Source organism: Monodon monoceros, unplaced genomic scaffold (assembly GCF_005190385.1).
Source record: "Monodon monoceros isolate NGI ecotype Baffin Bay Population unplaced genomic scaffold, NGI_Narwhal_1 Super_Scaffold_21, whole genome shotgun sequence".
Lineage (NCBI taxonomy): Eukaryota > Metazoa > Chordata > Mammalia > Artiodactyla > Monodontidae > Monodon > Monodon monoceros.
In genome coordinates, this window is record NW_021703778.1 from 113123544 (window position 1) to 113137825 (window position 14282).

Sequence of the window (14282 nt, forward strand, 5' to 3'; positions counted from 1 at the left end):
GTGCTCCGGCTCCTGATTATAGTCAGTTCTCAGGAATGCATTTCAGACTTTGAATTCCATGAGATACCCTAGTATTTCTCCAGTAAACCTCTCCAGCTTCTTTTTTTTTTTTACCCTTAAGAAAGCTAGAATGTATTTTTTACTACTTTTTATTGGAGTATAGTTGCTTTACAATGTTTTGTTAGCTTCTGCTGTACAGTCATAGAAAGTATTTCTAACCTTTACCATCGAAAGGTCATATAATACATACACACACTGGTATTGCATTTGATGACAATATCAGTAATCAGAACTTCAGTGTTAGCAATTCAAGTGTATTTTGTTTTTATTAAAATTCTTCCTCTCGTATATTAATTTATTTTGGCCCTTGACGTAGTATATGTAACATGATTAGCCTGCCTTATAAAAGCCCAATAAATATAAAGTTTTATGAAAATGTTATTGGCCAAGTGGGGAAAAAAATGACTCTTTTTCACTATGATGAAAGTATAAATTACTCTCATCATTTATCAATTGTAACTTCATAGTACTAAATATGTAAGTCAACTATGCTATGTTTAATTTATCTTATAAATGTACTGATTTTCATTCATATTAGTTACAATTGTAAGAACATGATGGAAAAACACATTATATTTATGCCAAATATGTATCATCCAACAAAACAGTGTAAGTAGGATTAGAGTTTGATCTACTTTTAACATCCCTTGAGTTTAGCTGTGTCTAATACCCAGAATGATCATCCAAGCCAATATACAGATACTTATGAATCACTAGTCATAGGTTAGGATGTTCATCAATTAGCTTCATTTCCCTACTGGGCCAGCTGAGTTATATTTGATCAGGGTCATGGACTCTGAATCAAGCCAAGTCAGGGACAGCTGGCAGAGTCTTGGACATTGTGGAAATTTGACCAAAATGGTGTACAAATTGGTGCAAATTCATCATCACTACTGGGAAACAACTAAAAAAGTAGAAAGTGGGGTCACTGACATCATAACAACAAATAGACATAGCACAATTACATATAAGAAATGAATGCCTTGATTGCCGTATTAATGAGATGTCATCTTTAGGAAAGTGTAGAGATTGTTAAGTGATATATCTGGCTGCTTGTGGTACTCCTAGATGCAAGGAGTTTGTGACATGATGATAACTAGTCATAATTTGTCCAAATTTGTTTGAGAATAAAATTTACTAGTCAAACATTAGACATCTAGTCATCTTAATATGATTTACTAGTGTTACCATAATAATTTATTAAGAGAATAGTTACATTTATAAAAATGTTTTATGGTGATGAATTATAGTAATTATTTTATATATTCATAATAAAAAATGCATCACAGTATGTAAGATTAAATTTTCAATCAACTCATAATTTATATTTTAAAATATCTTTAAAATACGTTCACATAACATAATCCCATGGGTAACTTTCTCTAGCCACTTAGTCATTATTTCCATGATTAGTTATAACAGATTTCTTCCTAAAGGTTTTTTCCCCCACAGCATAACTCTCCATAAATTAATGTGAACCTATCATATCAAAGGTGTTTACATGTGCTAATATATTCATTTAATTTTAATATGCTTACTAAGGCACGAATAGCTGCAAGCAAGCTAGCATTGCATGCAATAAGAAAACCTGTGGAGTCCTGAGGTAACATACTTTAACGAGGGAGGTAGGAATTACATAAGATCTGAGTTAGCCGGGGAAAGAAGAGGCTACAACTGATAGCACAACTAAGTCAGCTAAGTCTGACGCCAACTGGATCATTTCAAATAAAATAGCCAGCCAGGCAAAAAGGCCTCCTCCAAGTCGCAGGCCTTGGGGCTGCCTGCCTTGCTTTACAGGCTAGGAACACAGAAGGTGGGGAACCCGAGAGCGGCCAGCGCGGGCGCCGTGGCGACTTGACCTGGGACACCCGACACCCGCCGCCCGCCGCCCGCTCCCGGCCTCCTTTGCTCGCGCGCTCCGCGGGCTCGGGCTCGGCAGGCTCTGCCCCGGGAGCGCGGAAGGCAGAGGAAAAAGGCAAAACTTCGGTGGGGAGACTTGTCTGAGAAACGTTTTCGGAACACGCGAAGGGAAAAACGACTAGCCCGCGGCGGGGCGGCCTTACCAGCGGAACCACCGGCCAGGATCTGCCGAGAAGCCTCGTTCACGAAGCCGACAGCGGGCTTGGCCGACATCTTCGCAAGCCAGACTACCACTGCTTGGGCTGAGATGCGTGGGCGAGCTCGCCAGCCTGAATGCCGGCCTGCAGAGCCTCTCCTGAGCGAGAGTGCCGGGGCTGGGTTAGTCCTTGGGCCGGGGGGCTCCCTGTGGGGCGGCAATCCGGCGACTGCTCGGAGGCGGCGGGCGGTTTGGGCCACAGACTCAACGCATGATCTCCGGCGGGTCGGGACCTGCTTGTTGCGCTGCTTCAGGTGCTCCTTCTCGACCCCGCTTTGCTCCCTGGGCTCCGGGAGGGATCCTGAGGGAGAAAAGACCCGCGGATGGAATTGGGTTGGTCGACCGCCGCAGGTCGGTTTGGTCTCCTAGATTGGCGCCCACGGGTTTCCCTATCAGGAGCCTTCTGCAGAGTTTATCCAGCTGGCCGCTCTGCCTCTGATAACGCAAGTAAAAAAGTGATCCAGGCCTAGAACTCCAGCGGAAGGGCCCAGGCGACCCCTGCCCTCTGGAAAGCCAGAGCACAGTGCAGTTCTAAAGAAGGGACAGGTGAATAAATTCCTTGGAGTTAGCTGTCCCGAAATTGTGGGCTATAGCAACTAAGTCGAAATAAATCCAATTTACAGGTATCTTACAATTGAGCTACTGTATATAGTACTTTTCTAAGAAATGGTTTTGGCTTAAGGCAATATATCTCATACCTCATCAACTTGAGTTTTATTTACTGAAAGACCAAAAAAAGGAAGGCCTTATTACAAATAAGTCTCTTCTATCTATTCCCCACGTCCGTGGGCATCAGCGTAATGTGTGCGTTTGTAAGAAAAGTAAATTCATGTTCCAGCCCTGACCTACTGAATCATAATCTCTGGATATAGGGCTCAGAAACCTGTGTTTTAATAAGTTCTCCAGTGGTTGTTATGAATGTTAAAGTTTGCGAACCACTGACCCAAATAATCAAGGAACATTAAGTAACTACTCATATATTCTCTGTAAAACGTTTACTTATTCATACTAGCCCTTTAGGATAGTTAGCAAAACAAAAATACTAGTTTATACTATTTTTAAACCACAAGTTGCAAAAACTCTGTAGGAGGGACACAAGGTTCTCAAATTTTAGAAAAATACCTGCCACACCCCTAACAGGCAGGAAATGATAGGAGTAAAAGGGAGAATGAGACGCTTTGGAACCCTTATTGTCATATTTCTTAAACACGGTATTTAATACTAAACATATTCAGTGTGAACCATATAAAATTGCCATTTTTGAAGGCCACTGAATATCAGCGATATGTAATAAGGTTCAACTTAATATATATGATTTCCAATTAAATGTACAAAATACAATAATTGGTTTTATACTTTGTTTTAATTTCTTAGGCTGAGCTATTAAAAGCTGGCAATGATAATCTGACTGGCAAAATTATTTAAAGTGAGGAATTGGAGAGACTTGCTACTTATGTGATCAGGTACACAAAAACAAATTTTCTCATATTTGATTAAAATTACTAAGTTTGAAATGTTTACCAAGAAATAGTTTCAAGAAATTTTTGCTATTTAGATATAGTAAAAGCTTTTCAGCTATGTTTCAGTCTTTTACTAATTAAATATGAGGTCTTGAGTACAATATAAAATCACTTATTCATTCAAAAAATACTAGAACCTATTATATACTAAGCACTAAAATCAGAATTTCAGAGCTCATAGAAAATGTTTCCCTAATTTTCCACCGAAGAAACTAAGTTTCCCAAGATCACCATAAGTTAATGGTATAGCCAGGATTCCCTCTTCTAATAGCCGTGAGATTATAGATTTAAATATTAACCACAGGCCAAATTACATTCGGTCACACTGAAACCTAAAATAATTAAATGCTACCAAAATTAATTTCATTTACTCATATGTAAGTAGAGAATTTTTTAAAGTTAAAGAAATTTGTTGGATTATTAAATACTATTAAACCCCAAGGCACACACTGAACCAAATTCTACATTCATTCATTGAGAGTCTACTGAGTGTCAGCATTATGAGCTGGCAAAGTAACAGTTAAAATCCCCCCTTGGAGCATATAATCTAATGGAAGAGATCATACCATGTTGCAACGTCCGTAAATTTTTGCCTTCCCTAGATTATTTCAGGAAATACAATAATACTCCCAGGTCAAGATTTAAAGACAGCCTTTTGACATCATCCATTATTTCCATGAATATCTTTTTTTTTCATAAATATCTTAATCTCTGAATTTTTTTTTTTTTTTTTTTGGTACGCGGGCCTCTCACTGTTGTGGCCTCTCCCGTTGCAGAGCACAGTCTCCGGACGCGCAGGCTCAGTGGCCATGGCTCACGGGCCCAGCTGCTCCGCGGCATGTGGGATCCTCCTGGACCGGGGCACGAACCTGTGTCCCCTGCATCGGCAGGCGGACTCTCAACCACTGAGCCACCAGGGAAGCCCCCAATCTCTGAATATCTTAACCTGAGGAGGTGGGTGCAAGTTTGTGGTCTCACTAAGACCTCAATCTCTCAGGATCCCTACAGATTCAGTCAGAAGTCTCTCCCAGACATCTTTCCAAATACGCTGTTAGAAAATTGCTACCTCTTTTTAACCTCTCTGCACTAGAACAGATTTCTTTGAGTTAAAAAAAGCAAGGCCTGATATTACAGATAGTCTAGTCCTACATCTCCAGATTAGCTGAGGAGATAGGGCCTACGTATTCTGGAGCTTGGGAGCCAGCCATTGTCAATCCACAGTCAACAAGTACACACTGTGCTAAGAGCTCTGATTATGGGGCATAGCTCTTATCTGTAGCCAAATTTGCCCATGGCCAGTATTGGAATGCTGGGAGATTTAGCACTGGGAGAAGTAAAATTTACTTGAGCTACTAGTTCAGATTCCTTAGACACAATCCATCACATTACTCTTTCTATTATTATTTTACATAATGCTGTAATGTCCTGATATTAGAGCAAAACTGCTAAAGTATCAAGCTTATATTTTTTAATTATTGATTTACTGTATTTAGCTGATCTTGGTTGAGAACTACATAATTAAATTATTGATTTATCAGTTTGCAAAGTGACTAGAAACTAAACCTTTGGGGACCTTAAAATACTTACTGAACTTAAGTATCTGACAATTTCTTTGATGTCTTTTTGGAATAAAGTTTTTGTATTGGGCCACTGGATCAGCTACTGTTCAAGACCAAAGTAATAGTGACTTAAACAAGATAGAACTTTATTTCCCCCTCATGTAATGACACAATTGTAAGCCACAAATAAAGCTCGGGCCAGCAGAGAGGAAGGAAGGTAAGAAGGGTAAAGAAAGCCCTGGAAATTACATAAATCTCATTGGTTAGAACTTGGCCACTAGGGCTAAACCTAGGTACAAGGGAGGTGGGAAAGGTAGTATTTTGCCGGGTGACAATGTGTCCATAAAAAATATATATACCATTATGGAAAAAGGGAATAACATATTGGGAAACAACTAGCAGTGTCAACCACAGTGTGGGAAAAGGTTTAGGAACAAAGAGCTGTACTTTAAAATTATAGTATTTGCTCATTTTGAAAGATTTTGTTTTCCTCAAGTCTAAAGTTTATCTTCATCAGTTTCTAACTGGAAAATGCTATATAATCCCATGGTACTCAGTGTACTATAACTGGGAGTCACATTTTAAAATACCATTCTCTGAAAGATACATAGCCATTGTAGGCTAGAGACTCTCTTCTTTAGATGTCAAAACACACTCTCTAGGGCTTCCCTGGTGGTGCAGTGGTTAAGAATCTGCCTGCCAATGCAGGGGACATGGGTTTGAGCCCCGGTCCAGGAAGATCCCACATGCCGCAGAGCAACTAAGCCCGTGCACCACAACTACTAAGCCTGTGCTCTAGAGCCTGCGAGCCACAACTACTGAGCCCACATGCCACAACTACTGAAGCCCACGTGCCTAGAGCCCATGCTTCACAACAAGAGAAGCCACCACAATGAGAAGCCCGCGCACCACATTGAAGAGGGGCCCCCACTCGCCACAACTAGAGAAAGCCCGCATGCAGCAACGAAGACGCAACACAGCCAAAAATAAATAAATAATTTTTTTTAAAAAAAGATTATTCACTAAAACATTTTTAAAAAAACACTATCTGTATACACACAGACACACAAATGCAGAATTTAGCATACATGGAGCCCATCCATGGAATACGGTGGGAAGTTGGTAAGAGTTGCCTGTGGATACCAGATTAAGAAATCTTGGCCAATAGAAGAGATTATAACTCTTGAACTATTCAAAAGACCTATTATTCTAGAATATTCTTATGCAGAAGTATTAGAAGTATTAAAGAAATGCTGTTTGCAAATGAAAGACTCTTATGTGCTTTAAAATCTGCGGGTCTGAGTATCACTGCTGTAAGCTCTCAGTGATTTATAACTTACAGATACCAAGGCATCATATCATTTAGGACAGATCTTAGGTTCTGATGCATTAGATTATCCTATCACCTAACAGAGCACTTCTAAGTTCCAAGGGACTTTAAATGGGCAGTATGGACAAAATAATTACTTGGGAAGCTTTTTTCAATATATTATTGTGATATAAGAACAACACTTAGAGGCCATTTATATTACAGAGTTCTGTTATTTGAGATGTAACTGTGAATCTAGGAGTTAAGGCCTCTGAGCTGTCAACATGCAGAAATCCATGCAGTTTCCTCCTAGGAGCTTCCCAGGTTCACTTGGAACTAATTTTAGACCCAATTCTAAAAAGGTTGATAGGGTAGATATCTAATATCTTGGTTCACAGCAGATTAGAAAAACCAAACTAAGAGAATAGGGCAGGGACCTTCCTGGTGGCAAAGTGGTTAAGACTCCACGCTCCCAATGAGGGGGCTCAGGTTTGATCCCCAGTCAGGGAGTTAGATCCCACATGCATGCCACAACTAAGGAGCCAGTGAGCCGCAACTAAGGAGCCCATCTGCCGCAACTAAGGAGCACACCTGCCACAACTAAGAAGCACGCCTGCCACAACCAAGACCCGGTGCAACCAAATAAATAAAATAAATAAATATTTTAAAAAGAGAATAGGGCAGAGGGAAATCAGACAGATTATAGAAAAATGAAGAGCAATCTGCAAACTTCAGGCCATATTCAGCCTGCCTTGCAAATTGTAATAACTACAATATTCATGTAATGCTTACTTATGCAAGGCACTGGGCTAAGAATTTCATTACCCATTATCTCATTCATAATATCATAGAGATATTCTTATTCTCATCTCACAAATGAGGAAATTCTGGCACAGAGGTTAAGTAACTTTTGCCTGAAGTCACACTGAATATTTGAGATATTATTTGAACCTAAGTATATATAATTTAGGAGGCCTATTTCTGAATCACTAGCTATATTGTTTTTATGGTCTAATCTTTATTTCAGCTTTTCTACCCATACAGAAAAGATGTACAATTATTCATAGTAAATAGCTTGTGGTAAAGTCAAAGGACTTTCATAAACAATGACTTGATAATATGTATCAGGAACTTTATACACCTGAAGTTAGAAAAATACTAACTTCAGTGCCATAAATTTTATTATGTGTAAATAGTGTGAATTTTCTATTTATCAAGTCAGGGTTTCTAGACAACAGCACCATTGACATTGTGGGCCAGATAATTCTTTGTTATAGGAGGGTGTCCTGTTTAATGCAGGATATTTAGCAGCATCCCTAGTCTCTACCCACTAGCTGCCAGTAGCAACTCCTTCCCCATTTGTGGCAACCAAAAATGTCTCCAGACATAGCCAGATGTCCCCTGCGGGGCAAAAATGCCCTTAGTTGAGAATCACTGGTTTAAGTAAAAGAACTAATATAATAGTGAAGCCTATTTTAACTTTTGACAATCATGGAATGACAGATCTGGAAGAGACTTTAATCGATTTCTTATTTGACAGTTAAGGAGAATGAGATGTGAAGAGATTGAGGGCCTTGGCTAAATTACCAAACTATTTAGGGGAAGAGTTGGGTGGGAAAGCCTGACATTTCCTGACTTCAGAACTGATAATCTAGGCATTGATGTCTGGGATATTTCCCATAAATTGAATTGAATATTGTGGTTACAGTAGCCAGAGTGATCCTTTTAAAGCATATTTCAGATATTAGTCACCTGTTCTAAACCATCCAGTGGTTTCCTGTCATCCTTAGAATAGAATCCAATGTCTTAGCCATAGCCCAAAAGATCCTATGTAATTTGGCTTAGGGCTACCTCCTCAGACTCTTTTCCTAATCCTTTTCTCTTTCACCCTGCTCTTGTCACACTGATTTTGGGGGGCATTCCTTTGAACATTCCCAAGCATGCTTCCCCTCTTTGCATTTTGCTTTTCCTTATGCCAGGAAGGTTCTTTTCCTAGACATTCCCATGACTTGCTTCTTCACTTCTTGCAGGACATCAACACAAATATTACTTTGTAAGGGAGGCTTTACCTGTGTAAAATTGTACTTCTCCTTAATCTTTTCACACTTTATCTAGCCTGATTTATTTTTCTTCACTACAATTTTCAACACCTAGATATATTCTGTATTTTTTGTTTATTCTTAGTCTTTTCCTCCTTCTGAATGTAAAGTCCATGAAAAAGTGACTGTAATACTGCCTGGCACATAGTAGGCATGTAATAAATATTAATTCAGTGTATGAATCATAGTCATGCCAGAAGAACACCTCATACCCTTTAAGTAATCACTCCTCATTTACCCCTTTCCCAGCTTCTGGCAACCACTGATATACTTTCTGTCTCTATGGATTGGCCTATTCTGAATGTTTCATATAAAAGTTTCATATAAAAATCATATAATATGTAAACATTCATGTCTGACTTCTTTCACTTAGCACCATATTTTAGAAATGCATCCAAGTTGTAGGATGTATCAGTACTCTATTCCTTTTTATGACTGAATAATATTCCATTGTATGTTGCTTATTTTGTTTATCCATTCATTTGTTGATAGACATTTGGATTGTTTCCACCTTTAGGCTCTTATAAATTATGCTGCTATAAACATTTGTGTACAAGTCTCATTTCTCTTAGGTATATACATAGGAGTGGAATTACTGGAACTACCAACTGTTTTCCACAGTGGCTTTACCATTTTACACTTCCATAGCAATTTATAAAGCTTCCTGTGCCTCTGCATTCCTCCTCAAACTTGTTATTTTCCATTTAAAAGAAAATTATAGCCATCACTGTTGGTTTGAGGATGTGAAGTGGTATCACATTGTGGCTTTGATTTGCATTTCCTCAATGACCAATGAAGCTAGCCATCTTTTTCATGTGCTTGTTGGCCATTTGTATATCTTCTTTGGAAAAATGCCTATTAAAGCCCATTCATTGCTCATTTTTTAACTGGGTTGTTTGTCTTTTTGCTATTGAGCTGTAAGAGTTCTTTGTACATTCTGGATATTAAACTCTCTCAGATATATGATTTGCAAATGTTTCTTCCATTCTTTATTTTCTTGGTAATGTCCTTTGATGCACAAGTTTTTAATTTTCATGAAATCCAAAAGCTGAATAGTCTATTCTTTTCCCACTGAATGGCCCTGGGAATCTTGTCGAAGATCAATTGGCCACAGATACTTGAGTTTCTTTCTGGGCTCTCTCGTTGATCAATATGTCTATCCTTATGCCTGTACCTCACTATTTTGTTTAATATAGCTTTGAAAACTTTGTAATCAGAACATGTAAGTTTTCCAGCTTTTCTTTTTCAATATTGTCTTGACTATTTGGGGGCCCTTGCAATTCCATATGAACTTGAGGATCAGCTTGTTGATTTATGCAAGAAAGGCCACTGGAATTTTGATAGGGATTGGACTGAAGCTGCAGGTCACTTTGCACAGTAGTACCATCTTAACAATATTAACAATATTAAGTCTTCTAATCTATGAATATGGACTGCCTTTCCATTTAATTATCTTTAATTTCTTTCAACTTGCTTTGTAGTTTTTAGTACACAAACCTTTCACTTCCTTGGTTAAATTTATTACTAGGTATTATATTACTTTGGATGCTGTAGTAAGTGAATTTTTAAAAATTTCCTTTTGGATAATTCATTGCTGGTATATGGAAACACAACTGATTTTTGTATATTGATCTTGTAACCTGTAACTCTGCTGAATTCATGTATTAATTTTTTTTGTGGATTCTTTGTGATTTTTTCTACATTTCCTTTGCAAATAGGGATAGTTTTACTTTTCTTCCAGTTTGGAGGCCTTTTATTTCTTTCTTGAATAATTGCTCTCTCTAGGACTTCCAGTACAATGCTGAATAGCAGTGATGAAATTAGGTGTTCTTGTCTTGTTCCTGACATTAAACATGATGTTACCTGTGGATCTTTCATAAATGCTTTTTATCATATTAAGGAAGTTTCCTTCTATTCCTATTTTGCTCAGTGTTTTAACATGAAAGGAGGTTGAATTTTGTCAAATGCTTTTTCTACATCTATTGAGATAATCAGGTAGGTATTTTTCCTTTGTTACATTAATATGATGTACTACATGGATTGATTCTATTATGTCAAAACACCTTTTTATTCCTCAAAAGTGAGATAAATCTCACTTGTTCATGGAGTGTAATCCTTTTAATGTGCTTTTGAATTTGGTTTGCTAGTATATTTGCATTGTAAGGGATATTGGTCTGTAGTTTCCTTGTGATATCTTTTTCTAGCTTTGGTAGCAGGGAAATGCTCGTCTCATAGAATGTATTAGGAAGTATTTCCTCCTATTTTTTGAAAAAGTTTGAGGAGAATCAATGTTAATTCTTTAAATGTTTGGTAGAATTCATCTGTGAAGCCATCTGGTCTTGAACTTGTTTTTATTGGAATGGTTTTAATTACTGATTCAATCTCTTTACTTGTAGGTCTCTTGAGATTTTCTATTCTAGAGTAAGTTTGGGTAGTGTGTATTTTGAGGAATGTCTCCATTTCATCTAAATTATTTAATTTGTTGGCACACAACTGTACATAATATTCTCTTATAATTCTTTCAACTCCTGTAAGGCCAGTAGTAATGTCCCCACTTTCAGTTCTCATTTTATTAACATCTTCTCTCTTTTTTCTTAGTCAATATAGCTAAAGTTTTGAAAATTTTAAAACATTTTTGAAGAACCAACTTTTGGTTTAGCTAATTTTATTTTTCCCCTATTCTCTATTTCATTCATCTCAGCTGTAATCTTATTTCTTTCCTTCTGCTGGTTGTTTTCTCCATTTTGTAATTCCTTAAAGTGTAAAAGTTAAGCTATTGATTTGAGATGTCTTCTTTTTTACTATAGTCATCTACAGCTATGAATTTCTCTCTGAGCACTGCTTTTGTTGCATCCCATAACCTTGATATGTTGTGTTTTCATTTTCATGTTTCTCAAGTTATTGATATGGGTTGAATTGTGTCCTCTAAAAAAGATGAGTTGAAGTTCTAATCCCCAGTACCTCAGAATATGACCTATTTGGAAATAGGGTATTTACAGAGTAATCAAATTAAAATGAGGTCATTAGGGTGACCCTAGTCCAATATGATGTATCCTTATAAAAAGGGGAAATTTAGACACAGGCGGACATGCACAGAGGGAAGACTATGTGAAGAGACATGGAAAATGCCACTTAATTACAGCTGTCTGTAGTATGTTTTGAATTCAGGAAGTGTGAGGCCTCCACTTTGTTCTTCTTTCTCAAGACTGCTTCAGCTATTCAGAGGGTTTTGTGGCTCCATATGAATTTTAGGATTTTTGTCTACTTCTGTACAAAATGCCATTGAGATTCTGATAGGGATTGCACTGAATCTGTAGATCACTTTGGGTAGTATGGACATTTTAAAAATATTGTCTTCCAATTTACAAGCATGAATGTCTTTCCATTTATTTGTACCTTCTTTGATTTCTTTTAAAAATGTTTTATAGTTTTCAGTGTACAAGTCTTTCACTTCCTTACCTAAGTTTATTGCTAATTATTTTATCCTTTTTCATGCTATAGTAAGTGCAATCATTTTCTTAATTTCCTTTTCAGGTTGGTCATTGTTAGTGTATAGAAACATAACTGATTTCTGTGCATTGATTTTTATATCCTAAAACCTTGCTGAAATTGTTTATTAGCTGTAGTAACTTCATTGTGGAACCTTTAGGATTTTCAAAGTATAAAATAATATCATCTGCAAAGAGCGCTAATTTTACTTCTTTATTTCCAATTTGGATGTCTTTTATTAGTTTTTCTTGCCTGATTGATCTGACTAGGAATCCCTGTTTTATGTTGAATAGGAATGGTGAGAGTGGGCATCCTTGCCTTGTTCCTGGTATTAGGGGAAAAGCTTTCAGACTTTCACCACTGAGCATGATGTTTGCTATAGGCTTTTTATTATGTTGAGATAGCTTCCTTCTATTCTTAGTTTTGTTGAGTCTTTTTTTTTTTTAAATACTAATTAATTAATTAATTAATTTTGGCTGCGCTGGGTCTTAGTTGTGGCATGCGGGATCTTCGTTACAGCATGTGGGATCTTTAGTTGCGGCATGTGGACTTCTTAGTGGCAGCATGCAGGCTTCTTTTTTGGGGCATGTGGGCTTCTTAGTTGCGGCATGCAGACTCTTAGTTGTGGCATGCATGTGGGATCTAGTTCCCTGACCAGGGATCAAACCTGGGCCCCCTGCATTGGGAGCATGGAGTTTTACTCTCTGGAACACGAGGAAAGTCCCTGTTTCATGAAAGAGTGTTGAGTTTTGTCAAATTCTTTCTGTTTCAATTGAGATGGTTATGTGGTTTTTGTCCTTTGTTTTGTTAATGTAGTATATTATATTGATTGATTTCTGTATGTTAAAAAATCCTTGCATTCCAGGTAAAAATACCACTTGGTGATGGTAGATAATCATTTTAATGTGCTGTTGGATTCAATTTGGGAGTATTCTGTTGAGGATTTTTTCATCATTGTTCATCAGGGATGTTGGTCTGTAGTTTTCTCTTTTTGTGTCTTTGTCTGGTTTTGGTATCAAAGTATGCTGGCCTCATAGGATGAGTTTGAAAGTGTGCTTTCCTCTTCAATTCTTTGGAAGTCTGAGGAGGATTGGTGTTAATTCTTAAATGTTTAGTAGAATTCTCCAGTGAAGCCATCTGGTCCAGAACTTTTCTTTGTTGGGAGGTTTTTGATTACTGCTTCAATCTTCTTACTAGTTATAGGTCTGTTCAGATTTTTTTATTTCTTCATAATTCAATCTGGGTAAGTTGTGTGTTTCTAGGAATTTGTCAACTTCTTCTAGGTTATACATTTTGTTGGCATATAATCGTTTCTGGTTGTCTCTTGTGGTCCTTTTAAATTCTGTGACATCAATGATAATGTCTCCTATTTCATTTCTAATTTAATTATGAGTCTTTTTTTTTTCTTAGCCTACGTAAGGGCTTATCAATTTTGTTGATCTTTAAAAAAATCAACTTTGGCTTCGTTGATTTTTTAAATTGTTTTTCTATTCTATTTTATTTATCTCTGCTCTAATCTTTATTCTTTCTGCCCTTCTTTCAATTTTGGGTTTCCCTTGGTCTCCTTTTCCTAGTTCCTTGAGGTCTAAAGTTAGGTTGTTGACTTGAGATCTTTTTTTTTTAATGTAAGCACTTACTACTATAAACCTCCCAATTAGTATTTCTTTTGCTTCATCCCCTAGTTTTGGTATGTTGTAGTTTTATTTTCATTTGTCTCCAGATAGTTGCTAAATTCTCTTGTGATTTCTTCTTTGACCTATTGGTTATTTAATAGTGAGTTATTTAATTTCCATATATTTGTGGACTTTTCTGTTTTCCTTGTTGTTGATTTCTAGTTTCATTTCACTGTGATTGGAGAAGGTACTTTATATTATTTCAAACTTCTTAAATTTGTTAAGACTTGTTTTCTGGCCTAACATATGTTGGTAATGTTCCATGTGTGCTTAAGAATGTGTATTCTGCTATTGTTGGGTGTAGTGTTGTTTATATGTCTGTTAGGTTGAACTGGTCTATAGTGTTGTTCAAGTTTTCTGTTTCCTTATTTGATCTTCTGTTTTGCTGTTCTACCTCTAATTGAAAGTTGGTATTAAAGTCTCCTATTATTATATTGTAATCTATTTCTCCCTTCAC

The 14282-nt window shown here is 37.1% G+C and overlaps 2 protein-coding genes across 4 annotated transcripts in view; one reads left to right on the top strand and one right to left on the bottom strand.

Annotated features, from left to right (window-relative positions):
* Positions 1 to 2429, bottom strand: part of SLC25A21 (solute carrier family 25 member 21) — a 531884-nt gene extending 529455 nt beyond the window's left edge. The window contains exon 1 of one of the 3 annotated variants that reach the window (XM_029236552.1): positions 2124 to 2293. In XM_029236552.1, coding sequence (XP_029092385.1) covers positions 2124 to 2193 — 70 coding nt within the window. In that variant the 5' untranslated portion in view covers positions 2194 to 2293. Of the gene's footprint in view, positions 1 to 2123 lie in introns of all 3 variants that reach the window. The other 2 variants (XM_029236553.1, XM_029236551.1) reach the window with 2 other exon arrangements.
* The window catches only part of MIPOL1 (mirror-image polydactyly 1), a 322300-nt gene continuing 310251 nt past the window's right edge, over positions 2234 to 14282 (top strand). The window contains exons 1-2 of the mRNA XM_029236546.1: positions 2234 to 2298; positions 3551 to 3639. The gene's annotated coding sequence lies outside the window, so the exon portion shown is untranslated. The remainder of the gene's footprint in view (positions 2299 to 3550; positions 3640 to 14282) is intronic.